This window comes from Myodes glareolus, chromosome 1 (genome assembly GCF_982192425.1).
Source record: "Myodes glareolus chromosome 1, mMyoGla1.1, whole genome shotgun sequence".
Lineage (NCBI taxonomy): Eukaryota > Metazoa > Chordata > Mammalia > Rodentia > Cricetidae > Myodes > Myodes glareolus.
Genome location: NC_142026.1, coordinates 76,504,789 through 76,532,630, shown reverse-complemented (window position 1 = coordinate 76,532,630; position 27,842 = coordinate 76,504,789). Strand labels below are relative to the sequence as shown.

The 27,842-nt window shown below is 35.6% G+C and overlaps 1 protein-coding gene across 1 annotated transcript; it reads right to left on the bottom strand.

Annotated features, from left to right (window-relative positions):
* Positions 1-113: 113 nt before the first annotated feature.
* Positions 114-27,629, bottom strand: LOC125411815 (vomeronasal type-2 receptor 116-like). Its single transcript, XM_048452196.3, has 6 exons — positions 27,433-27,629; positions 9,659-9,947; positions 8,568-9,380; positions 6,981-7,208; positions 2,697-2,820; positions 114-1,015 (listed from the first exon to the last, which is right to left on the bottom strand). Exons 1-6 carry the CDS (start codon positions 27,627-27,629, stop codon positions 114-116), a joined length of 2,553 nt encoding a protein of 850 aa, XP_048308153.3.
* Between the last annotated feature and the right edge of the window lie 213 nt (positions 27,630-27,842).

Genomic DNA, 27,842 nt, shown 5'->3' with positions numbered 1-27,842 from the left:
TCATTAAAAGAAATGATGAGAATCATTAGCCATTCATACAGTTTGCATTGTATTGTATTAGGTGGTTCTATCCCAATACTGTAGTTGTCAGTTACAATTTATGAAATGTGTGTTCAGGAAGATGTTTTCTCCCTTAACTTTCGAAGAGAATTTCTCTCTGGTCTTAACAAAATTATGTAGCACTTGGGGATAAAAATGCATCCCAGTAGGCCTGCACTGGAAGCCAAGATGGACAAGACCTCCACAGCCACCATTATCTTGCCCTTGGTGCTGTGGTAGACAGGGAGAAAGGTGATCCAGACACTGCAAAACAACAGCATGCTGAAGGTCAGCAACTTGGCTTCATTGAATGTGTCAGGGAGATTCCTGGCCAAGAAAGCAACAATGAAGCTCCCTAATGCAAGGGAGCCATGATATCCCAGGACACAGTAGAATGCAGTAACTGAGCCCTTGTTGCACACAATGATTATTTGCCCATATTCAGAGTGCACATCTTTGTCAATAAATGGAGGAGAAAATTGCAGCCAAATTGTACAGAGAATAATTTGGATGAGCATACAGATGGCAATGATGTAGTTGGGTACACCAGAAACCAGAAAATACCTCATCCTTCCAGGGACTGTGACTTTGAAAGCAAACAGCACAGTCACTGTTTTGGCCAACACAGTAGAAACAGCCAGAGTAAATACAACTGCAAATGTGATTTGTTGTAGAACACAGGTAGCTGAGTTGGGATGCCCAATGAAAAGCAAGGGGCATAGGAAACAAAAGATGAGTGAAATTAGCAAGATGTAGCTGAGATTCTGGTTATTTGCCTTCACAATGGGAGTGTCATGATACTTCACAAATACCCCAAGAACCACAGTTGTGAATGTAGAGAAGAACAAGGCCATTAAGGTAAGAACCATCCCTAAGGTGTCATTGTAATTCAGAAATATCACAACTTTTTGAATACACTGGTTCTGCTCTTTGTTTGCATACTTGTTCTCTGGACACCTTACACAGTTATCCACATCTGCTGGAGACAGAAAAGCATGGTTAGTCGAATGCACAACTTCCGTCATGTATTGACAGAATATTTTAATTAAGTATGTTGAACAAACATTGTGATATCTGCATCATTTGCTGATGATGTAGTTGAGAGACACTGCTGCATAGCAATACTTTCATTTCATAATACACATTCTTTATCATTATGGGGAATGAAATAAAACAATATGTTGTCTATTTAACTATGTGTTGATGACACCATTTTTATGTTATCAAAAAGCAGAGATATTTTTCATACTTTCTGAATGCTATGATGAATTGACTGAAAGTAGTGAGTTTATAGAGGTTAAAATAATTAACCATTGTATTGCACAGAGTGTATTTTAATATTTAAGACCCCATGGTTACAGAGATGCCTCCTGTCTTTCGTTCTGTTTTATGAATGCTTCCCCTGAAATAGATGGAGATAATAAATAGATGTCTTCTATTTGTACAAGTTATGTGATACATTTTTTAATATGAATTCACCAGCCCAAACACACTGACATAGAAGAAACAGGAAACAGAATCTGTACAGATTGTTGGAGTCTGCACACAACATGCTAAGATCAAGTTCTCAACCCAAAGGGGATAGATTTTTACAAAGGGACTATGCACAGGGAATAAGAATCAAAGGCAGGATATAGAGAATGGATAGAAGTAAATCAACAAGAGAGGGGAGAAGGTGTTTTGTTCAGGGAGAACATAGCACTGACTATTGTTTGAGGAGACAGGTGTGGCCTAAATGAAAATAGCACTTTATAAAGGTAAAAGAGGAACCCCCTAACAGGACAAAATATTCGTTTTGCTTGGACAGGTTAATTAGGACAACCATAAAGTACTTTTTGTTAGCTAGATTTCCACACTTTTGATAGCTGATAGTGAGCCTTGGGAGGAATAAGGGACCAAATAAGGAATTAGAGCTTGGTGGCTAGTTTTAGGAAAATACTGGCCATGTCACCATTTCTGTTGATGTGAAGAGAAACCATGACCACAGTTACTGTTACAAATAAAAACATGTAAATGGGTGTCATATAGTTTGGAGACTCAGTCCATATTATCATCCTGTGACATACTGGCATGGAGGCAGACATGGTGCTGGAGAAGGATCTGAGTATTCTATATCTTTGATCATAGGCAACAGGAAGTAAATGGTCTCAGTATGAATGGCCTTCCCTATGAAGGTACAAGAAGCTTAGGGATCACCAAATAGACTAGATACTGTTTGAGAGTTGTCTTTCCCCATCTTATATTCCACTCTAGGGCAGGGACTAAAGGCATGTAGCATTGGGATTAAAGGTATGCGCCCTGATATCTATATCAACTAGGGTAGTGACTGGGATTAAATGTGCATGTTATTGTGGCTACTGGGATTAAAGATGCATGTTGCCATAATGTGGTTTGTACTGCAGACAAGTGGGACTGTTTTACTCTTAGATCCTAAGGCAGTCTTTATTTATTAAAATACAATTGAAATGCCACTACAATGGTATAACAAGTTACTTATAGTGACTTTGTTAATAAATCATAGTTCTATAAAAACTAACTTAGGAAAGTGATTTATTTTATTTCTTCAGTTTTCTTTCGTATCATTTGATAATGCCGCTATGACCGAGAGAAGATGATCTATGTGATGTGAAGGATTTATTTCATTAGCAAGCACTCACTTGTCTCATTAGAAACTTCATTTTGTGGGCAGGGGCTGCAATCAAAACAGCAGGCTGCCATTCCCTCCTGCAAGAATTTTCTGAATCCAGGACCACAATCCACACTGCACACAGAGGGCAGGATCTATGCAAAATCAGACATGCTGGTGTCAGGAGTTTTACATTCTCTTTCTATGATTCTATTTTATTATTATGTTGAAATACCCATAAACTAATTTTATACACACCAAAGAAGTGATCAGATTAAACTTAATATATTTTATAAACCAGGCATACAAATGTATGGAAACAAACTGATGTAAATTTGAGTAGATTCCCAAACATAGAATTAAGGAGGAACAATTGGTTGTTTGATATGAACAAACACTATAGAGCTTGCAACGTGGTTTATCTACTTAACTTTCATCACCTTGACACAAAATACATTAATAAGTTAGAGGAACCTTAAGTGAAATATTTCTTTCCATTGAATTTGCCTGCTGTCAAATTATTTAAGCATTTTATTAATGGGTAATTGATGTAGGACTGCCCTGCCCTCTATGGGCAGTGCTCTCCCTACTCAGATCTGTATGAGAATTCAGAGAAAGCCAGTTAGCTATGTTCCTTCAGGATCTACGATTTAGTTGCAGTCTCCATATGCCTGCCTGCCTTGTCATTTCTTTGCCGTAATTGATGAGCCCAATCAAACCCCCCCTTAATATGATTTTGGTCAGTATTTAATTACAACAACATCGAGAAAGCAAGATGAATGGACATCCATAACTGAGGGATATCTCTTAAAATGTCAGATAGCACACACGAACTCCAATAACAGCACTGCAAAGCATGACATAGTGTAAAGAGGAAAAAACAGCTATATAGGCAGAGTGAGCTAAGTTGATATGCATTGAGCTGCAAGGAATGTTGTTTCCTGAGGTGTAAATGCTTGAAAGGCTGCAAATATTTGGGGAGCCTGAATAAAAGTTTGATTTTGTAAAAATTTTATTGAAGTGTTTCTTAAAGTTTAAAATAAAAGAGCTTTGTATAAACAAAAAGCTCTCAATTGGGACCTATACACTGTTTTAGACATCTCTGATTGTTGTGTGCTCACTCTGCATCCTCTGTTCTGAACGGAGTTATGTGTCAACAGCACAGTGTCTCCTCTGCATTGGTTCTTTCATGTTTTCCACAAGATGATTAAATCCAAATCTTCCCTTTTTTCTCATGGTTTTCTTGAAATAGAGTCACAAATTGTAGTATTGGTAGACCTCAAATCCCTAAATAGAGTACCTTAACTTAAATCACACCGAAATCTGCCTTTCCTGCCTTCTCAACACTGGGATTAAATGTGCATGCTACCAGTGTGCATATTTTTCTCTTCTTTTCTTTATTTAATTTTTACTATTTCTTTTTTTGTATTTGCTAAAATATTAAGGACTATTTTCAAGAAGCATGGAGAAAATTCCAATCCTTGTCCAATCTCTGTTTGTTTATTTGAGCCAGTGTCTGTTTATGCAAACCTAGTTCATTAGGACATGCTATGCAGGCCAGGCTGGACATAAACAGATAGGGTTTTTTTTCTACCTCTGCCACCCAAGAGTTTTGATTAAACATACACACCAACACATACACCTGGCTTCAGTTAGGATTTCATTGGAAATTCTTTGAGTTTCTTTTTCTGTAGTACAATGTTGTCAATATGATTGTCATAAAAATTTTAATATGATCAGGCTTGAAAACATTTAGAAATTAATGGAAAAGTAAACCTTATTAAGTCAAGATGGGTTTCTTCTATTGTGGAAGATTTTTTTTGATTTAAATTTTAACTCTCAATGAATGCTGAACTGTTGCAGGGAGTAGGCTGCTTGTTCATCCAGGCTGCCCATCTAGCTTAGCTTCAAAATAACCACACAGGTACTGTATTAACTAAATCACTGCTTGACCAGTTAGCTATAGTTTCTCAGTGGCTAATTTGTACATCTAATTTAACCCATTTCTATTAATCTGTGTATCACCACGTGGCAGTGGCTTACCAGGTAAAATTCCCAGTGTCTGTCTCTGGCGGATCCATGGTGTATCTCCCACTCTGTTTTCTTCCTCCCAGAATTCAATTATACTTTCTTTTCCTACCTAAGTTCTGCCCTATCAACAGACATAAAACAGTTTCTATATTAACCAATGAAAGCAACACAAAGACAGAAGGACCTCCTACACCAGTGTACTTTGTTAAGAGCCATTTCTGCACATATTTGAAAAATCATGTACTTTTTGCTTGGGTCTATTTCTGAGATACATTTGCATAACTGATTTACATATGTTAAACAATTCTTGTAACCTTGAAATAAAGTCAAGTCTGGGTATAGTAACATGATTTTGGTAACATATCTCTAGCTCCTTAAATTGGATCACTGATACTCTGCCCTTCTAAAGGAATTCATGAGGGAATCGTCTGTTATTTATTAGAGGTATTTCTATGAAAAGGATTTCTATTCTGCATCCTTCAATTTCCATTCTGTATTATTATAATACAAATTTATTTAAAATACATTATAGTAAGGTTTTTCCTGATAATATGTGTATAAATGCCTCTTGTCTCCAGATGGCCATGTATCTCATTTTGGGAAACTGCTGTTGCATTTTATTGAACATATTGTTGATATCTTCATTAGTTCTTCTGTCTAGTTTTAGTAACTTTGAATATTTAATCACATCCCCCTTGTCTCATATATATTTCAATTGTTCTTATATTTAACCATCATAGTTTCAGTGTTCTAATTCTTCTACTTGTCTCTAAGTCTTGCCATCCTGTACTCAACTTGAAGTTTTCCCTTATGAGAAAAATTTTGAAATATTTATTGGATTGTTTTTTTGTTTTCTTTACATATTTATTTTGAATATTTTTATCATTTTCTACCATTTGGAAAGTATCTATCACATGCTCATTGAGTTCTTTATGATATGCAAGGTTTTATGATTTCATTGTCTCCTTCTAGTAGTGATTTGTGTCTTGTTTGATGTCCTGGAATTTTATTATTATCATTCTTTGTATTTTTCAGGTATGTCATTGAAATACTCTTATTTTAGTCTACGATTTTAATATTTGTAGTTGTGTTGGCTTGAAGACTTATTTTTTGTTCATTTGATTTTGCAATGAAATTTGCCTATATGGGAGATGAACACTGGTTGCAGCGTTTATATCTTCTGTATCCTTCAGTGGATATTTTTGTAATGCTCAATTTGGCTTGCAAACAGCACACTTGAAAGTTATTTGTTGCTCCCTAATGGATTTGTCTGCCAGTGGCTATACCTTCAGTTCATATGTTCTGTTCCCTGATAGTAACTCTCCTCATCACTCTGAGATAAAATATTATTTGTAGATTTTATGCTACCTCGGTTATCTAATACAATTTCAGATCTAGCTTGAAGAGTTTCCTGAAATTAAATCCTTTAATTTTCAGCCATATAATACTGGAGAAATTTGAACTGGATATCTTAAAACCATTCACATCAGAATTCACACTTACAGCACACATTAGACCCATAATGGAATTCATCTTCTATAAATGTCAAAAAGCCATTTTTTTTATTACCACTATCTCCTCCTCACACAGATAAGGTAACTAGATTGCTTTGAGTAAAATATGAAAGGATTTACAGGATTAAGCAATGTTCCTCTTGTTAACAATTACTGTAACAGATATGCATCCATTGGCACCTCACATATAGTGTTGTACAGACATCTATACAAAGAAAGCACCCATATCAACTTAAACAAAAAAGAAAGAAAAATGAATAAAGTTATAATTCATAAGCTTATGAAAATATTACCTTAATATATTGTTCAAGATTTTGGCAACTTAGTACCTGTTGGTAAACATACTTAATCACAATTATGTAAGAAAATTAATGACATCTATATGTTTAGTTTTCTCTTCCTTTAGATTTACCCTCACTCTTTGAACACGTGTGTCAAGTGTTCCGCAAAAGGATGACAGCACTGTCTAGCTATCAGAATGGTTTCAAGAGAAAATGTCTGTATTTACTAGAAACAATATAGCACAGTAGTAATAGTCATTATTCATTATATATTAAAAACAAGAAAGATATTCAGGAATGATAAATATTCATTGTATGCATAATAAAATGTCACATGAAAAAGGGAAATGTAAAAACATAAAATAGGAGGTCACAAAATGCTTTGTAATGTGACTATTTCTTTTAATTGGATACAAGACAGCACAAATCGATTCCATTGTCTGTGTTATTGCTGTGTAATGCAAAATAATGCAGTTAAGTCAGACCCACCTGTCTACTTCCTGTAGCCTGCTCTATCATGTCTTCATATAAATGCAGCTGTTGACCATATGAAAAATATGAGCTAAACTCTCCTATTTTCACCTTAAGTCCAAGACCATATGGTAAATTCCAAATATGAAAAATGTCATACTCTTCCTGAAGTTTTTCTTTCTGGTTCATAATCACTCTGTCTCCAACTGGATTAGTGAAACGTGTTTTCCTCAGAAAGGAGTGCAGCTGAAAGAGACACTCCATTCTTGAATTCATAAAATGGCTTTTAATTCACCTTTAAGGCAGTATTATTGAAAGTATCCATGGGATAAATAACAATGAACCCATTGGACTAAGAAAATCATTATAATGTTCCTAGAATTTAAGTTCTTTCAGAAAAAACACCAAAACAGAAACACAGACATATACGCAGATATCAAACACCAATAAAAAATAAACACACACACACACACACACACACACACACAAACACACAAAGCATGAGAGAGAGAGAGAGAGAGAGAGAGAGAGAGAGACAGGCAGAGAAAGAGAGAGATTAACTTTCATACAGACAGACATAATGCTGCTACTTACATTTTATACAGACATACACAAAAATGCCAACACTGACACATGAAAACAATGCTACACACAGTGAGATATATGCACCAAAACAACACACAAAACAGAAAGCTGCAAAACACATGAATAGGCCCACAAATACATGCACACATTAATTTACAAATACACACATGGAGACACTCACAGTCAAAAACACCTACACAGAGAGATATTGATATAGATGGATTTGTGTTCACATACAAAGACAGGTGCACAAGGTGGGTAGACAGACAGACAGACAGACAGACAGATAGAAACAAAGATATACATATGTGTAAAAAATATACAACAGTGAGATCAACACATATAATCATGTGCACTGATAAAATACACGGAAAAATATTTACAGAAGCAAACTCCCATACAAAAAGATATTGGCACAAGACAAATTACAATTTTATATTCAGTTCCAAATACAAATATATATGCAGATATACAGAAATACATCTTTACACACTAACACAGATACAAACAGAGATACCCAGAAACACACAAGCATACAACAATACACAAAAAGAACCATGCATTCACACATATGGATACAAATGTATGTCCTTAACTGAAAAATGACACTGTTTACTGTGTAATTACTTTCACTCAGGATGTGAAATGAGGTCACTTGTGAAAAATCATCTGATAAACTAATTATCACATATTTGAAAATAAATATACAAGGATTCATCCTCTCATAAAGAAGAGGATTAAGGAGGAAGGACTTAGGCTTATACTTTTAGAATAGCTGTGGTGATTGTCAGGTACTCTGTAACAAAATCAGTGTACTTCCTTTACAAATTCTGCCTTCCATATCATTACTTTTGCATTAAGATTTATACCAGCATCCAGATTTACATCAATATCAAAAATGTCCAGAAATCTTTCTTTTTAATGAAATATTTCCCAATTTAGTAAACTGAGACATTTGACAGACATTTAAAGACTTTGACATTGATAACATCAAATTTCATCCAAAAGAGGAAACACTACCTTCAAGCAGTCAGCATAATGTCCTTTTCTATTATTCATTGGTTGATCATATACTTGCTGAAAAAGCATTTCATGGAGGGCATGGGCCACAGCATACATTGCATTATATATGTCATAACTCTCATCACTAAAGGCCATGTCAAAAGTCTGTACCTTTAGCCACTGCAATGAGGCATTAGATAAGCAATTCTTCAGGGTCTTACTCAAAGAAGCTGAGACTTTGCAGTTCAAGTTCATCCACTCTAGCTTGGCCAGAAATTCTTCTGTGTATTTGAGAGGGTTCAATGTCTGGACAAAGGTTTTAAAACTAGAAATCTCAGAATGGTGGTGTGCAAAAGTTATTTTCCCATTGAATGAATTAAGTGGGAAGTCATTCTTACTTGTAGTGCCATCCCACTGTGAGGTGGTGACCCATATTCTCTGTAAACTTAGAGATTCCCACATTCTAAATGCCACAGCTAGAGTACTGTCTGGGTCACCATAAATGACAACTACATTTGTGGATGATGTCACTATTTGGTTATAATACACTTCAACTCTCGGCAAAAATAAATGCATGTTGACTGGGATCACACTCACAAAGGCAAAGCAGATTGTAATTTTTTCCATCTCTCCTCTCAATTGTGTGAGAAATTGAGTACCCTGATCATTGTCTGAGACGACCAGTCCAATCCAGTTCCAGTTGAAGTAAAGCATCAAAGAGATCATGGCCAGGGCTAAAGATGTGTCCTTGGCAGCCATCTGATACAGAGAGGGAAATTGTTCATGATTGCTGAGGATGGGATGGAAAGGTCCATAGGTAATCTGAAGGACCTACAACACAGGGAGCAGCATGAGATAGCACACAATTATAAGGACTTGTAAACACACGTTCGGTCAAAATTTTCTTAAAAAATCTCCTTATCTGTTACTTCTTTCCTCATCTCAATTTCAAAAAAGGAAATGAAGCCCCAATAAGACTGAATAATAACCATGAACTACACTGTTTAACACAAATTTGAAGGTAGTATACTCTTCACAATCTTCTTAGCATCTAGGACTTATAACAGCAGAATTAGAATTTCTTGCAAAGTCACAACACAAAATCTCACCTGTTGAGGTATGAAGAGGTTGAGCATGGTCCCAACCATTGCTGATGTTGCCAAATTTGGTCCTGTAAGTATCACAATACACATAGTCTGTTTATAACACTTATAATTGGGCGTATCATGAAATTTTTCAGAAAATTGCAGGTGACTATATAATTCTGTCCCAGTTGTACAACCACCTTTTGGGCAATCAAATATGAATGATGAATTTGGTAAAAGATCAGGGTTCCTGTTGACTTCATCCATGGAAAAAGCTAATGCCAATGCAAGCTGGATGTTTTTCGTTGTTGTTCTATAAAAGAATATTATTCTTAATATGTGGAAAGATCTACAGATAATCCTGTGTAGTCAATAGATGTACTATTCTGAGAAATACAGTATTCCCAGCCACTGCCAATACTGATGCAAATGGCCTATGCTTTGAGATTGGAATAATATAAGTAGCTGGAAGCTTGCAATAAGTTTTAAAAGTTCATCAGAGTGCATCTTCTATAAATAAGGTGAGCCATCATCATCTTTTAAAGAGTACATTTTCAACTTCTGATTTTTGAGTGCTTACTCTAAAGATAAAGACAATGGCAGAGGGTTTAACCAAACAATATACCTATTCATGTATTGATTTTGAAATCATGATCGATATGAAAAATTAAAGAGACATGTGAGTCTGTGAGTTTATCATATTTTCTACAGATTAGACTGTCCTCAAATGTACCGAGATTCGCCAGCTCCGGGTTCTTAGTACTGAGATTAAGGCAATGTACTACCTTCTAAGTACTCTTCACCTGCTTTATGTTTACACAGGATGTCATATATTCACACTGGATATATCTGACCAATGTATTTTTATATTACAAATCTGCTTTTACTACTTTCCAGTTACACTAACACAACAATAGTATCCTACATAAATTTAGATATGCCAGTTTAACATCTTTGTAAAATAGAAGATGATAAAGTATAAAATGTGAGGAAAATATTTATGAGGTTTCTTTAGTAATGAAATTGTGTCACAAGCATGTTGGGAATGAATAATACCAATTTGTGTTAATTTTTTGGTAAGAACTTTAACTTCTGTCTCTTCCTAGTCATTTCATATCATCTGACTGATAAAGCATCAATCATACTTCTTCATTCTAAATGATTTACTCAGATTAAAATAAACCTATTTCCCACTTAGATATTGTACTATAATGATGTCTTTGTGTATTTTCCTATATATTTTCAAATTAAAAATAATTTTTGAACATTTTTATTACCACACAGAAAAAGTGTCATTGACAATTTTAGTAATATACAACATGAATTTGAGAGTAGATCTTATGAAGCCCAAACACTAATTCCTTACCCACAAACATTAAGAAACATAAATCCCTTGAGCAGTTAGAGTGTCCCAGTAGACTAAATTTCTGTGTTTGATAACAACTTTTTTGTTTGTTTTTATTTTCTTTTTCTTTAAAAATAATACCAATCAAAATTCCCACTTCCTCTCTTCCTCCCACTCCTCCCACTTCCCTCCATGCCCTCCCCCTACCCTCTCCAGTCCTAAGAGAGGTCAAGCCACCCTGCCCTGTGAGAAGTCCAAGGCCCTCCCCACTACATCCAGGCTGAGCAAGGTATGCATCCAAAGAGAATAAGGATCCCAAAATGCCAGTACATGCAGTAGAGAGACATTCCAGTGCCTTTGTCATTGGCCCCTAAGTCTGCTCCAACTGTCAATGACATTCAGAGGGACCAGTTTGATCCTATGCTTACTCATTCCCAGGAGGATATTCAATCCTTCTGCCAACCTCCAAATGGCTCCCTCAATTAAGATATCTCCTTCCTGCTCCGATATCCATCCTTCCTCCATCTCAACCACCCCACTCACCCATGGTCTCCTCAACCCTCCACTTCTCCCCTTTCTGTCACTCTCTCCCTTTCCCTCCATTCCTTCACCCAAATGCTCCCAACTTTTGCCTGGAGATCTTGTCTGCTTCCAATTTCCAGTTGGATCTATATATGTTTTTTTTTTGTGTTCACCTTATTACTTAGCTTGTCTAGCATCATGAACTATAGGCACAATGTCCATTGTTTATGGCTGGAATCCACTAATGAGTGAGTACTTATGATATTCATATTTTTGGGTCTGAGTAATCTCACTCAGAATAGTGTTTTCTACTATCCATTTGCATGCAAAATCCAAGATGTCATTTTTTTTTTTTTACCATTGAGTAGTACTTTAATGTGAAGATGTGAAACACTTTCTTTATTCATTCTTCAATTGAGTAGCACCTAGGTTGTTTCTAGGTTCTGGCTATTACAAATAATGCTGCTATGAACATAGTTGAACAAATGCTTTTGTAGTATGATTGGGCATCTTTTGGGTATATTCCCAAGAGTGGTATTGCTGGATCCTGAGTTAGGTTGACTCCAAGTTTTCTGGGAAAGCACCACACTGATTTCCAAAGTGGTTGTACAAGTTTGCATTCCCACTAGCAATTGATGTGTGTTCCCCTTACCCCACATCCTCTACAGCAAAGGCTATCATTGGTGTTTTCAATTTTAGCCATTCTAACTGATGTAAGATGGTATCTCAAAGATATTTTGATCTGCATTTCCCTGGTAGCTAAGAAAGTTGAACATGTCCCTAAATATCTTTTGCCTATTTGTAATTCTTCTGTTGAGAATTCTCTATGCAGTTCAGTACCACATATTTTAATTTGGTTGTTTAGAATTTTAATGTCTAATTTCTTGAGTTCTTTATAAATTTTGGAGATCAGTCCTTTGTCTGATGTGGGGTTGGTGAAGATCTTCTCTCATTTAGTAGGTTGCCTTGTTGTCTTATTGACTGTTTCCTTTGCTTTACAGAAGCTTCTCAGTTTCAGGAGGTCCCATTTATTCATGGTTGCTATTATTGTCTGTACTGATGGGGTTATATGTAGGAAGTGGTCTTCTGTGCCCATGCATTTTAGTCTACTTCCCACTTTCTCTTCTATCAGGTTTATTGTGGTCAGATTTATATTGAGGTCTTTAATCCATTTGGCCTTGATTTTTGGTGCATGGTGATAGATATGGATATATTTTAATTCTTCTACAGGTTGACAGTCAGTTTATGCTAGCACATACTTTAGGACTTACACATTGATGAATGTCCATCAATTGATTGTACTATATGACCATTTTCTTGACCCAACTTAGGATGATACTAATTGAAATAGAATGGAGTTTATTTAATAAGTCATCTCCTGGTACAGTGCTATAGAAACTGTGAAGTGGATGGTTATATATTACAGAACAATGTAGAGAGTCCTTTTCTGAGTCAGCATCCAGTCTTGTAAACTGGAGGATAACTGTGTTTAAAATAGAACATTTTTTTGGGACAGATTAAAAATAGAAAAATAGCTTTAATTCTCTAAAAGAATTTGGGGTTGGTTATTGGTGAACAGGTTGTAAAAACAGGGCAGAAAATTCATACCATTGTTCTGATTTTCAGCATCTAGTCCTCAAATAATATCAGGGTACTTTTCATCTGACATACAAAGGAACATATTGAATATTCAAAATATTGTTGAAATGCTTTTTTTCTCATGCAATACACTACTACAAGTGAGCAGGGGCAAATTGTAATCAAGACTCCATCCCAATCTTCATTCTCCTTTCTTCTCCAAAAACTCTTGGAATGAATGAAACTGACAAAAAAAGGGTAGAATTATTGGGCACAAAAAGAGAAAAAGAATATTTTTCTAGCTGTATTCCTGGGTAGTGAAATTATGAAATGTCTTTCATATAAGTTTATAAAATAAGCATCTGTGTATTCCCCAGTGCTGTTATTTCTGTGGGCAAAGATAGATACTTGTGCATTTCGGATTCCCTCCTTTTGACAGCATTTCTTCAAACATTGAGATCTTCAACACTCTTCTCAGAGGCACTGCATCTGAAGTCTGATGTCTATGTGATGAATGTATATGAAAGAAATTCAAGTAGTTTCATGACATTACTCATCTTTGTAGAAATTAAAGCCCCTGGGTGGATGCCATTTGGGGAAAATTTAGTCGCATGATATTTTCTTCAATCTCTTTATGCTACTGTTTTTAGATTTTTTGAGGGATATTTATTATGTGATACACAATGCAACTTGTATTATTGTTTCAAGAGAACTTATAAATTCATAGCCACACACTGATCATATTATTATAAAGTTCATGCCAAAGAAATCAGACATGGCAGCCTGATTTATGCTTCATCTATAGTAGGTACAGACCATTTTGTCAAATCTTGTTCTCCCATTTCCTTGAGAATCAATAATCAAACCACATCCAGAAAATTTCTAAATTCTTATATTCCAAAACTATCCAACTTATCATAGAACCACATGTCATTTGCATGTTAAATATTGATTTTTAAATATTCCACAAATTCCGAAGAGAACAGTAGACATGTGTGATTCATTTCATCTGCTGCATAAGACCTATCACTCTTCCTCTTCTAACACAATTATGAATAATGAAAAGGCAAGCTGAATATTTATTATCTAGCACATTATATCCCTCCATGACCCTCTGTTCTCACAGATCAATAACATTTGTTGGCTGATTCTTGTCTGCTTTATCTTTCAATTCCATTTTATTTATTTTTGCTCAGTTTACAATCTAGTAGTTGCTGCAAAGAAGTCTTTTGTCGATTATCTTAGAAGCAAATGAAAACTATGAAGTGATGTTCTTATACCATTTCTCTAAATATGTATTTAGTTTTCTGTCGAGAACCTTAAATGCTAGTGGGATGTAGGAGTAGACACTTGTTTGTAATGGGAGCCCAGAATCAAAATAAACACACAGAAACTTTGCCCATTAACTCTAACTTCTTATTGGCTAACTCTTATATATTAATTTGACCCATCTCCACTAATCTGTGTATCGTCATGTGACAGTGGCTTACCAGCAAAATTTCAGTCTCTGTCTCTGGTGGCAGCAGCTCCATGGTGTCCCTCCAACTCTTGCCTTTTTCTTCCCAGCTTTTTGTTTAGTTTTCCCTACCTATCTAAGTTCTGACCTATCAACAGGCCAAGGCAATTTCTTTATTTGTTAATGGTAATCATAGCATACAGAGGGGACTCTCACATCACCTCCCCTTTTCTGTTTAATAAAAAAGAAGGATTTTACTTTAGTATAGTAAAATTACATGTAAGAAAACAGGTATCAAGCAAGAATTACAGTTACAATATTTATATCTACTTTCTATCTCTTCTTCAACACCATCAAAGACTCCAGAAGGATATACTATTACCTCAGTTAACAGGAAGTACATTGTAAGCAACTTCCAAAATTTTAGAATTGACAGAGACCTCTCGCTGCCTGGATAGTCACCCAAAGTTCTTATGTACTATTGGGGCATCCATCTTCAGCCTACAGGCCCATAGTATTCAGCAGACTTTCCCACGAAGCAGGCAATTTCAAAGACATTTCTGCCTATATTGGCATCTTGGCAGTCACTTTCTTCTTTATCCTGCAGAATGTCTTGTAGGCTCTTTCATGAAGCAGTAACCCTGAAGGATCATCTCACCTTTAGGCAAGTTCAGCAGTCATTTCTCTGTGGATCCTGTATATTCATTTTATCTAACAATCTCCATAAAGAGCCTCTTCAATGCTCATCTTCCTCTTGAAGTATAGTGGTGCTGCCAGGAGCAAATGTGTCTCACTGTCATGAAAGGTCCTAAATTTTTAAAACATTTTAAATGCAATATTCTGGACATCTCTGAAAGATTTGAAGAATACCTATATAAGTGAAATATCTCTCTCTATATAGAGAAAGCCTAACTAACATGACTACAATTTTGACTATTATAGATGATTATCTATTAACTTATATTTCTTAATTATACATTACATTTTTGAATGAGCTATACAAGAAGAATACCTTAATCAAGATCAGAAATAACTGGTGTAGGAGGTTTTTCTGTCTATGTGTTGCTTTCATTGGTTAAAAAGGAAACTGCCTTGGTTTTTTGATAGGATAGCACTTAGGTAGGTGGAGTAGATAGAACGGAATGTTGGGAGGAAAAAGAGCAGAGTCGAGATGCCATGAATCTCCTATCTGTTATGCACATCTTGCTGGTAAGCCACAGTCACGTGGTGATATACAGATTTAATAAAAATGGGTTAATCGAGATGTGAGAATTAGCCAATAAGGAGCTAGAGCTAACGGGCCAGGCAGTGTTTAAATGAATACAGTTCCTGTGTGGTTATTTTGGGTGTAAGATAGCTGGATGGCCAGGACCAAAAGTAGGCCTGCTCCTCCCACTACAACAGAATGGCAGCCAACATGGTAAACAATCACCACGTAAAACCTGAGAGGACTTAAAAAGGAATTCTAGACACAATGTAGAGTTTAGCACAGCTGGTGGTGTGTCATAGCTCCTTTAAGAGACAATTTCCTGACTCAGGAGCCGTAACAACAACAACAACAACAACAACAACAAAAAGTCGTACAGTTTTAAAACATGGTTTCCTGAATCCTGCCACTTGTGCCAACTCTGGCTATGGGGCATTTGTGGGCCTGGGTGTTTGTGTGCCTGCTCGGGACTGGGACAAAGGTAGCTGAGACCATTCCCGTGGCTCAGTTCTTCTTGCCTGGGTAGACAGCGGGATCAGGCTTGGTCTGGAGGGACAGCGTGGGAGATTTCCACTGCCATACTCAGAGATGTTTCCAGGCTGTGCAGTGCTCTGCATGGTATATTTAGGGGAACCCAGATAAAAAGAGCTTATATGCTGCAAACTCATTCTCAGAGTTAAAGTGTTGATCGCGGCTTCTACCTGGTACACCCACTATTTTGAAATTGGAGAGAGGTGGAGCCAACAACCAGAGCAGCTGCAATCAAGCTGCTTAGCATTTTAAAACTCTTCAAAACAGTAGAGAATCATAGACAATGCAATCGGACAGATTCAGACATAAGTGATCTCTTAATGGGTCACAATGTTGGATAAATACATGTAGGCTTGGGAGAGAAAATAAAAAGTGTATATAGAGTCATAAAATAAAGTTAATGCTTTAAAACAAGGGATAAAGTTTTTAAAGAGACAGAGTACAGATAGTCATAGATTAAAAGAAGTAAAAAAAAATAAGCCACTTAAAAATGGAAAATTCACAGATAGTCTTGATTCTGTGTATTATCGTATTTTCTTTGAATTTTTTGACTGTGAAGGAGTTAACTGCAGAGAGCCATTTCATTGTGCATGCTGCCGAGCTAATCCAGCATCTATATTATAAAGGTATCTTGACTTCAAAATTTGGGTCTAAGGATATGATGCTTTGGAAAAGAGGTTCTTTTTTTGTTTTCACAGAGGATGATACCTGATGGATTGCTTCTAGACAAATATGGTTTGATAGACCACCTGAAAGGTTGCTGTGAACACCCTAAAAACTTAGCTCAACTGATGACTGAGATGAACCTAGCATACAGGATACAATCATGAAAGACCTGTATAACAGTACCCCCATACAGCACGAAGCAGTTTGGAGAGAAAAAAACTATGTTCGCATCCCCAAATATTGTTTATATATGTTCTTTTACATTTAAAGGGGATATGATATAGATATGAATAGTTTACATTAGTATAAATCTTGCTTTATTGATATAAATGAATGTCTATCTTGTTATACATTTTTCTGATCTTGATTAAGGTATTGTGATTGTGTAGTTCATTTAAAGATGTAATGTATAAATAGAAAATATTGGTTGTTAATGGAAAATCATTGATAATAGTCAAGCTTGTAGTCATGTAGTTAAATTTTCTAGGTATATAAAGACATATTTCAATTAGATAGGCATTTTTCTCATCTTTCAAAAAGTACAGAATATGGCATTTAAAATGTTTTACTAACTTAGGATTTTTCATGACAAGACACATCTGTTCCTGGCAGCACCAAGCTACTTCGAGAGGAATATGGGCATTGAAGAGGCTCCTTATAGAGTTTGATAGCCATTTCGTCAAGAAACTGCTCTTGCCTGGACTGTTGCATAAACTGGACTAAAGAACCTGAAGAGAGAGGACTGGTGAACTTGCCTAAAGGTGAGATGGTCCTTTAGGTTTCCTGCTTTATAAAAGAGTCTGTGAGACATTCTGAAGGACACAGAAGAAAGTGAACTGTCTTTGAAATTCCCAACTTAATGAAAAAGTCTTCTGGATACTATGGGCCTGTAGCCTGAAGATGGATGCCCCAATGGTACAAAAAACTTTGCGTATTCAGTCCAGGCAGTGAGATGTCTCTGTCATTCATTTCTAGAGTTTTGGAAGTTGCTTACAATGCACTTCTCGTTTACTTAGGTAATATTATATCTTTCTGAAGTCTTTGATAGAGTTGAAGAATAGATAGATAGTTATGGTTATAGTTTTCCTTTGTTATGATAAAAGATAAAATAAATATAAATATTGTAACTTTAATTCTTACTTGATAACTGTTTTGTTATATGTAATTTTACTATGTTAAATTTAAAGCCTTTTTGTTTAAACAGAAAAAGGGAAATGGTGTAGGAGGTTCTTCTGTCTATGTGTTGCTTTCATTGGTTGAATGAAGGAACTGCCTTGGCCTTTTGATAGGGCAGCACTTAGGTAGGCAGAGTAGACAGAATGGAATGCTGGGAGGAAGAAAGGCAAAGTTGAGACGTCATGAATCTCCTGCCTGAGATGGATGTAGGCTAGAATCTTGCTGCTAAGCCACAGTCACGTGATGATAAACAGATTTAATAGAAATGGGTTAATCGAGATGTGAGAGTTAGCCAATAAGAAGCTAGAGCTAATAGGCCAGGCAATGTTTAAATGAATACAGTTTCTGTATGGTTATTTCGGGTGTAAGATAGCTGGGTGGCCCAGACCAAAAGCAGACTCGCTCCTCCCACTACAACAAAATACATATACATATAACAAAATTGACCTTAAATTTGTGTCAATAAACCAAGATCCATATCAAGGCAAATTATTTATCTTTATATCATATTCCACTTTAAATGTACAGAAACATTTATAAGTAATATTTGGAAATATGGGCATAATTATTTCTCTCCAAACAGCTTCCTGCTGTTTATTGGGTGAAGTATTTTCTTTGTGGAGGTATTCACAGTAACCTTTCAGGGAATCTTGCTCCACCATACCACACCAGTCTGGAAGCAATCCATAGGTTCTCCATCTCTATGGAAACAAGAGAAAAACCTCTTTTCCAAAGCAACATATCCTTAAACAAAAATTTGAAAGTCATGATACCTTTATAATATTCATGTTGGTTTAGCTTAGCAGCCCATACAATGAAATATCTATCTGTATGTAGCTCCTTTACATTAAAAAATCAAAGAAAACACAGTAATATATATCCAGACCCTGTGAATTTTCCATCTTTATGTGGCTTATTTTACTTTACTTTTTTTAATCTATGACTCTCTGTACTTTGTCTCTTTAAAGACTTTTTAACTTCTTTTTCTCTATACTCTTTTTCTTCTCTATTTTCTAAGCCTACATACATTTATTCAACACTGTGACTTGTTAGTGATCTTTTGTGTCTGTATCTGTCCTTAGTGCATTATCTGTGATTCTTTACTGTCTTGAAGAGCTTTTAAAATGGTAATCAGCTTGGTTGCAGCTGTCCTAGATGCTGGCTCCTCCTCTCTCCACTTTTAAAATGGTAGAAGCACCAACCCTATTACCTCTGTGGCCACCAGGCAGGAGTTATGCTCAGCACTCCAACCTTGAGAATGAGCCTGCAGTACACAAACCCTTTTTATCTGAGTAACAGCTAAATCTGCCATGCAGAGCACTGTGCAACCTGGAAACATCTCTGTGTACGGCAGTGGGAATCTGACATGCTCTCCCACCTCTGTAAGTTTAGTAGAGCTGATCCTGCCACCTCCCCAGGTGCACCTCCTTGTGGAGGTGCCACCTCCACAAGCATAGTCTCAGTCACTTTCCTTTCCACTCTAAGTGGGCACACAAACACATGGGCCCACAAATACTGTTAAAATGCTCCATAGCCAGAGTTTGTGCTGGTATCATGGCCCAGGAAACTGCACTTCAAATCCTCATGGCTTTTATGCTCTGCTTTGGCTAAACTAGGAAATCATTTCCCAAAGGAGCCATGCCTCTAGCAAACAGAACCCATTCAAGAAAATGCCATGACCACACCATGTTTAACACTGTTCTTTTGTCCTTTTTGAGCATTCTCGGGATTTACATGTATTTAGTTCACTACATTGACATACTAATTCTTGCAAGGAACTGGTTGTATCCCACTTCTGACATCAGGTGATGTGGAAGTCTCCTCAGTGTGCTGTGATTACCATTAATGAATAAAGAAACTGCCTTGGCCTTTTGAAAAAGCAAAACTTAGGTAGGTGGAGAAAACTAAACAAAATGCTGGGAAAAAGAAGGCAGAGTTGGAGGGATGCCATGGAGCTGCTGCCACCAGAGACAGAGGTGCTGAACTTTTGCTGGTAAGCCACTGTCACATGGTGATACATAGATTAATGGAGATAGATCAAATTAATATGTAAGAGTTAGCCAATAAGATGCTAGAGCTAACGGCCCACGCAGTAATTTAAATAATACAGTTTCTATGTGATTATTTCAGGTCTAAGATAGCCAGGTGACCAGGAACCAACAAGCAGCCTCCCTTCAATAATGGGAGAGTATTTTTTGAGTGTGGGCTGATTAGCATCTTTCATTGAATATGCCTGTAGAGAATGCAGGAAATTATGGGACAAGACTTTCTATGGGTGGTTTTATGTCTTATTTAGTATTTATGATAAGATAAATAGTACTACTATTCTTATATAGATATTATTGTACATTACAAAATAAACACCTAAAAGTTCATGACTATGGTTCTGTGATGAGCTGTCCTTGGGGCCCACAATGTGGATATAGAGGAAAGTGAAAGGCAGATTCTTTCATAGAAAGAGAGCAAATTCACCTTTCTAAGAGAGTGCAAATAAAAACTCCAGTGGTCCAGATTCAGAATGTTATCTGGTTTTGTTTTGTGTGTAATTAACAATTACTTTTTAATTAATTCAGCATAAATACTTTTATTATGGATTTACACATATGTTCCATATTCTTTGTTGGGATTTATGCCTCTACCACCCACAGATGTTTCTCATCTGACTACTGATCCCATATCTTAACCTGAACAGTTTCATTTTTACTTTATGACTCTAGTAAGCCTTTTATCTAAATTTCAATATGCAGTATAAATAACAATAATGAATTTTTATTTCATGAAAATAAAACCAAAAAATTGTGTATGAAATATTACCTATATTTCCTCTTCTGTTGAGATACATTAAGTTCACTCCATATCTTGACTGTTTCAATAATTCTTAAATAAATATAGGTAGACAAGAGTCTATGTGTTTTACCAACTTACCTACTTTCAGGAAGATCTATAGGATGAATGGATGGATCATAAGATACTCCTACATTTAATGACTGAATTAGCTCTATGTGTTTACCACAATGGGATTCTTAGTTTCCACTCACACAAAAAGCATTGACAAGCAGTTTCTATAACTCCTACATGCTCATTAATTCATTTGGTCATTTTCATAATCATTATGATGTGGGAGTCCTCTCTTAACAAAATGTTTCCATTCTTAGAGCTAAAATATTTGTATGTATTTTTACACTCACATAGTCTTAAATAATTAAAAAAGGGAAGTAAAATTATTTGTTGTAAAAAGCTAGCATTACTAAATTGTTATATGGGACATAAAAACAAACAGAGATTAAACTTGAATATGCTTTAAGAGAAAAACAGAAAATTTTCACACTGAAAACAAACAACTCTCAAATGAATGATGAGGGAATCAAAACAAGAATAATGAAATTAAAGACTTTTTAGACTTAATTAAATATGAATACAACATACACCCAAGCTTATGGGACAAATGACAGCAGTGGGAAAAGAAAATCTCATTTATCTAGCATGTTACAAAAAAAAATAGGTGAGATTTATACTATCAATTTAAGCACCTACATGCTCTAAAACAAAATGAAATATGGGCATACAAGAGAAATAGACACAGGAAATAGTCAAACTAAATTATGTATTTAATCAGTTAGATAAAAGAAAACAATAAAAGAGACAATGAAACTAAGAATTGATTCTTTGAGAAAACCAACAAAAAAGCATAATCTTTCCCCAAACTAACTTAAAGATTGACTATTTAAATTAATAAAATCAGAAATAGAAGGGAGACATAAAAATGTACATAAAAGAAATCTAGATAATCATTAGGTCTCACTTAAAAACTTACAATAAGAAAATTGGAAAATCTAAAAGAAAAGGATAGTTTCTCAGTAGAACTATCAGATTAAATCAAGATTAGAGAAGCAACAGAAATAAACTTGCAAATCTTCAGGAAATAGAAACAATCTTTAGGAGTCTCTCCACCAAATAAAGCTCAAAGACAGAAAATTTAGCACAGAAGATTAGCAGACAATTCAGTAAAAGCAAATACCAGGTTTCTTCACGTTATTCCACAAAATAAAAATAGAAGTTAAATTGCCAACTTCATTTTATGAGACCAGTCACCTAATACACAATCCACAAATAATTCAACTGTGAAAGAAAATTTTAATGAATTTCCCTTTTGAATATCAGTGTAAAATACTCAATAAAATACTTGTAAATTGAATCCAAGAATACATTAAAAAGATTATAACCAACTAGGCTTTATTCCAGAGTTTGGGGGATGTTTCAATATATGAAAATCAGTCAATATAATTCACCATATAAGCAAACTGAGAGAAAAATACACCATAATCTCCTTAGATGCTAAAATTCCTTTGACAGATTCCAACAGACTTTCATGACAATAGTGTTTGGGAAAGTATGCAACATACCTCAACATAATAAAACTATTTACAGCTCTCCTAGGACCAAAATAATAATAATAGAAAAAACTCAAAAAAATTCTATTAAAATCAGGACCAAGACAAGGTTGTCTATGCTCTCTATGTCTATTCAACATATTATGTGAACTTTAGTAAGAGCAGTAAGACCGTCAAAGAGCATCAAAAAGCTACAAATTGAAAAGAAAGAATCTAAAATATAGATATATGCAGAATATATGAGACAATATATAATTGTTTCAGAGAATTCTAACACAGAATCCCTAAACTGAATCACTCCTAAAGTGATGGGATACAATATTAGATAAAAAAAATGTAGTCCTCCTTTTTAATGACAATGAGACTAAGAAAAATATCAGTTGAACAGTACCCTTCATAATAAACCAGAAATGATGTATAATCTCTTTCTCTACAAAGTAAGTGAAAGACTTTTATATTGTAAATTTTGATTATATTCAAACTATCATATTACATTCAATTTTCCCAAGTGACGAAAAAAGTTTGTGTTGAGTTAGAGAGTGTAGCTACTTACTAGTTGACCAAAATTAACCATAGAAATTTTGCAGGTGTGAGGACAGATAGTTACAGGAAGTAATAGTGGGCCTGTAGAGAGGGACTTGACTCTTTTGGATGGGGAAAGAAAGGGTTAGGTGGACACTTGTTGCTTCTCCACAACTACTTGGATTGTTCAGGATCTTCCATTGATAGCTGACTCCTGAGTTTTTATTGATAAAAATAATTAGTTAAAAGCATCATCTGGCATTCAACTCTGGGCTGAAACTCAAGAGTTAGCCAGTCACCTTGGGCTTTGAAGCTACTTTAGTGACTGCCACCATAGCTGGCTTTTCCTCCCTTGCCTCCAGTCCTTGAAATCAGTCTGTCATCTTTCTTTTTCGGTCCCTAGCCATTTCCCATTCTCTGAGCCCAAGCGCCACAGGCATTAAAGTTCACAAGCAAAGGAACGCCTCCTGTAACTATAGTTACAGGCTGATCACTGACCAGCTCTTTCTACAGGTAGCCCCAATCCCTCACATCTTGAAGCAGTTTCCTCTTTTGCATATTTTAATGTCTTGTTTAGTGGCTTGTTCTCTCTTTCCATGGTTTTCAGGCTTTCCTTGGACCTCATATTCCAGCTGTTTCTACTTCAGTTGAGCTGCTTCAGCAAAGATATAAACTGCACACACATACACACATAAACACAGAAACTGCTACACACAGAGATACATCCATAGAAAAATAAATGCATATTATAGCCACATACTCATTTATACATACTCACTTATTTGTGCAATGACACAGAAATAAACACAGTGGCATATGTAGACAAAGAGACATATAAAACTCAAAGAAACACAGAAAGAAAATATGCAAAAGAGATACATAGACACACATACATGCATTTTCTCAGACAAATACACACAGAGAGAAATACACAAATATAAATAACCATACAATGAGACAATGACATAGAGAAATTTATGCACATATACAAAGACATAACAAAAGACACACACAGCAACACAGATTTACTTATTTGCAAGCACATACAAAGAAATATGAGGAACACACACATAGGCTCATGAAGAGACATTTATTGACAAACGTACACAGGAAGATATACATAAAAAGGCTCTCATATAAAAAGACATTGGCATAAGGCAAATTTAAGCTCACTTCTAAAAACAGATAGAGATCCAACTATACAGAAGCATACACCAAGCACACACACACACACACACACACACACACACACACATATATTACAGCAACACAGATATAGACACAGATACAAAGAAATACACAAACATACATATAAAGTGATAAATCTCCATTCACATAAATGAATATGCTTCACCCACTTAATTGAATCATAATACAATTTCTCTATAATTACTCATAGAGTTATATGTGAGGTCCCCAGAGTCTACATGGGGACAGAATTAGTTAAGAAATCTTATGGAAAATATCACCCTCAGTAATTACCACATATGTGACAATTAGCAAAGGAGGGTTCACCTTATAAACATGGAGAGCATTAATAACTAAGGACAGATATGTTTTCAGTATTAGGATAGGATGATGACATTCATGTGCTTTGTAGCAATCACTGATTTCATTGCTAATTAGTTTGTCCATTTTTATTGTCTGTATTAGAAATTTATATCAAGTCTAGATTTATTTCCACGGCAGAAAAATGTTCAGAAATCTTTCTATTTGGTGAATATTTGTAAAGTACTAGATTTGGGCATCTGAGAGCCTCTATGCACTATGGCATTGATGATACCAGATATAACCCAATAAAAGAAACTCTACCTTCAAGCATTTAATATCAGATTTTTTCCTATTGCCCAGTGACTCGTTATCTTATTGAAGAATCTCATTCACTGCATGGGATACAGCATGCACAGTATGGGCAACAGCATACACAACACTGTATACATCATAACTGCTCTCACTAAAGGCCATGTCAAAAGTCTGTACCATTAACGATTCCAATGAGGTATTGAATGAGAAGTTCTTCAATGTCTGATACATAGAAGCTGATACTTCTAGACATCAACCACCTTGTCTTGCCAGATTTTCATCTGAGTTTTAGGAATTGGTCCAAGTAAGTTCAAAATTTAAAAAGCATAAATCTCAAGAGGATAGTTTGTAAAAGTTAACAACCCAATAGTATGAGTCAAGTGTGAAGTTTCTATTTCTTATAGAGACATCCAGCTTACTGTGAGATGGTGACCCATGTTCTTTGTATACCTAGTGATTCCCACATTCTAAAGCACACAGTTCAAGTACTGTCTATGTTACCATAAATGAAAAATAAATTGTGGATGATGTCATGATTTGGTTATCATATACTTCAGGTCTTGACAAGTATAAATGTTTGTTGACTGTGATCATATCCACAAAGTCATAGCAGACTGTCTATTTTCTATCTCTTTTTTTCAATTATGTGAGAAATTGAGCACCATCTTCATTGTCTGAGTTGGGCAGCCCAACCCAGTTTCAGTTTAAGTGAAACACGAAAGAAATCGTGGCCTGAACAAGGGATGCATCTTTGTGGGCCATCTGATACAGGGAGGGAAACTGATCCTGATTAGGATAGTATGAACAGGTGCATAGATAAGCAGAATGAATGACTCAAGGTCATAGGTAAGCCATAGATGAGTCATTTGCAGCTTACACAGAAAGGGATGTCCTTCTCTGGTTTTTGAGAGCTTGCACAGAAGATAAATAAAGTGTAAAGGCTTTGATGAAACAGAAAACCTGGTCATATATTTCAGTTTGAAATTATTGAGCAAAATTAAATGTACACGTGATGCAATAGCCAAAATCCTGATAATTTTTTATGAACCAAACTGAAATGGATAGGCATTCAAAGAATGACTGTGCACAGTAGTCTAAGGGCAAAATTTGGCTCCTGTACTACTAATTCTTTCATATTTACTGGACAATATAGTTAACATATTCCCTCATGTCTATCATTACCATGTTGTATTTTCTTCTTTATTGATTAAAGGCACTAAATGTTCTTTAAATTTTTAATTTTTAATAAATTTAAATACCAGAATAAGTTGGTAAATAGATTAATCTGTGTGTATAGACATGAGAAATACTCATATAGACCATAAAAAGGGATGGATTTCATTGTTTTCAGTAACATTTGTCTTTAGTTGCCACTGGTCTCGAATGTAGAATGATACACCTACTTCATTTCATAAATGCAGAGATTAAGGATACTAATACCAGGTATATCTGAACAACATACATTTTCTTGTAGAGAGAAACTTTTGTCTACATTTGAGGTAAGAACTTACGGAAGTGAAACACTAACTTCTGTACACTAAACATCAAGAAACGTCAATGAATTGAGCTCTTCGTGTGGCATAGTGTTCTAAAGTGCTGTATTTGAAAAGAGCTATCAACGACACACGAAATCAAAAGTGCATAGTGTTCAAAGTGGTAAAGGACAAAGCTGCAGTAAGTAAAATTATTGAAGAGTAAAAATAAGATGTAAATAAGATATTGTTGATAGTGAGTAAACAGTTTGGACTTATAGAGGAGAAACACGTGCTTCTTAGATAATAGCAAAGAGCTGGTAGATCACTATACCCAAGTGTTTTCAAATATCATATGCTGCAGCTGCCACTCAGGCAAGTGCTAAGAAAGTAAGCAGTCACCACTATTAGTGACAATTCATATTTCAAAGAATGCAAACATATCATTTATATTACAAATAGTCTTCTTTAGTTTAAAGAGACAGTGAAGAACTCTTCTGTGGAAATAAAGGCCTGTAGTTGTACATAAGCGAAGTATGGAGAAACAGAATCATATAAGAATTTAACAGTGGGCAAGTCTCCTGTTTTCATTCTTTATGCATCATTAGAAGGCACAGTGTGTCCACATGCAGAGCATCTGAGAGAGTAACTGAATATCTATGTAAAAACTCTTTTCATCTAGGGGTGCCACATATATGAGTTGCTCTGGGACATGCATTGAAAGCTGCATGGTCATCACATTATCTAATCAACATCAGTTTAGTTGTTCCATTTAGTTTGCTATTTATTGACTAGTATGGTGTTTCTTTCGATAAAATATCACTGGCTACTCAGTTGTGGACACAGTCAAAAGGAGAGATATACGTGGTGAACAAAGTTACACAGTCCCCTTTTCCCTCAGCTTCCAGTCTTATAAGTAGGAGGGTAGCTAGGAAAATAATATTACACCACCTAGACAAACTAAAAGTAAAAAAAAAAGCAGCAGGTCTCAAGAACATGGGGTTGTTTCTTAGGTGTGCAGATTGAAACAACAGAAAAAAAGATTCTAAACATTCTTCTGATTTTCATTTTCTGATCCCCTATGAAATATTTATGTTGACATTTACATAGATAATTCAAAGAAACTTACTGTATATTCAGAATGTGGTTGAAATCATCTTTCTCCACAGACCGCTGCACTGTTATAGGGAAGAAGACACAACCTGTCAACAAATCTTCATCCTTGTCTTTATTCTCATTCATTCTCCAAAAGCACCTGTGTTGAGTGAACCTGGACACAAGAAGTGGAATGTTCAGGATAAAGAAGAGAAAAATCAAAACAAACATCTTTGTCCTCCTCGAAGCCTGGGCAGTGTATGTTGTGAGGTGCTCTTCAGCTCAGGATATTATATGGGTATCCATATTTTGCCTCCTGCTTTTAATTCTGCAGCCAAAGGAGAGGTTATTTGTATAGATGCCTAGCCTTTGGGGAATCATGGACACTTTCTTCCCCTGTGGCTGTGCACCTGATATGCATGTGTTCCAAATTTGGTTCAGAAA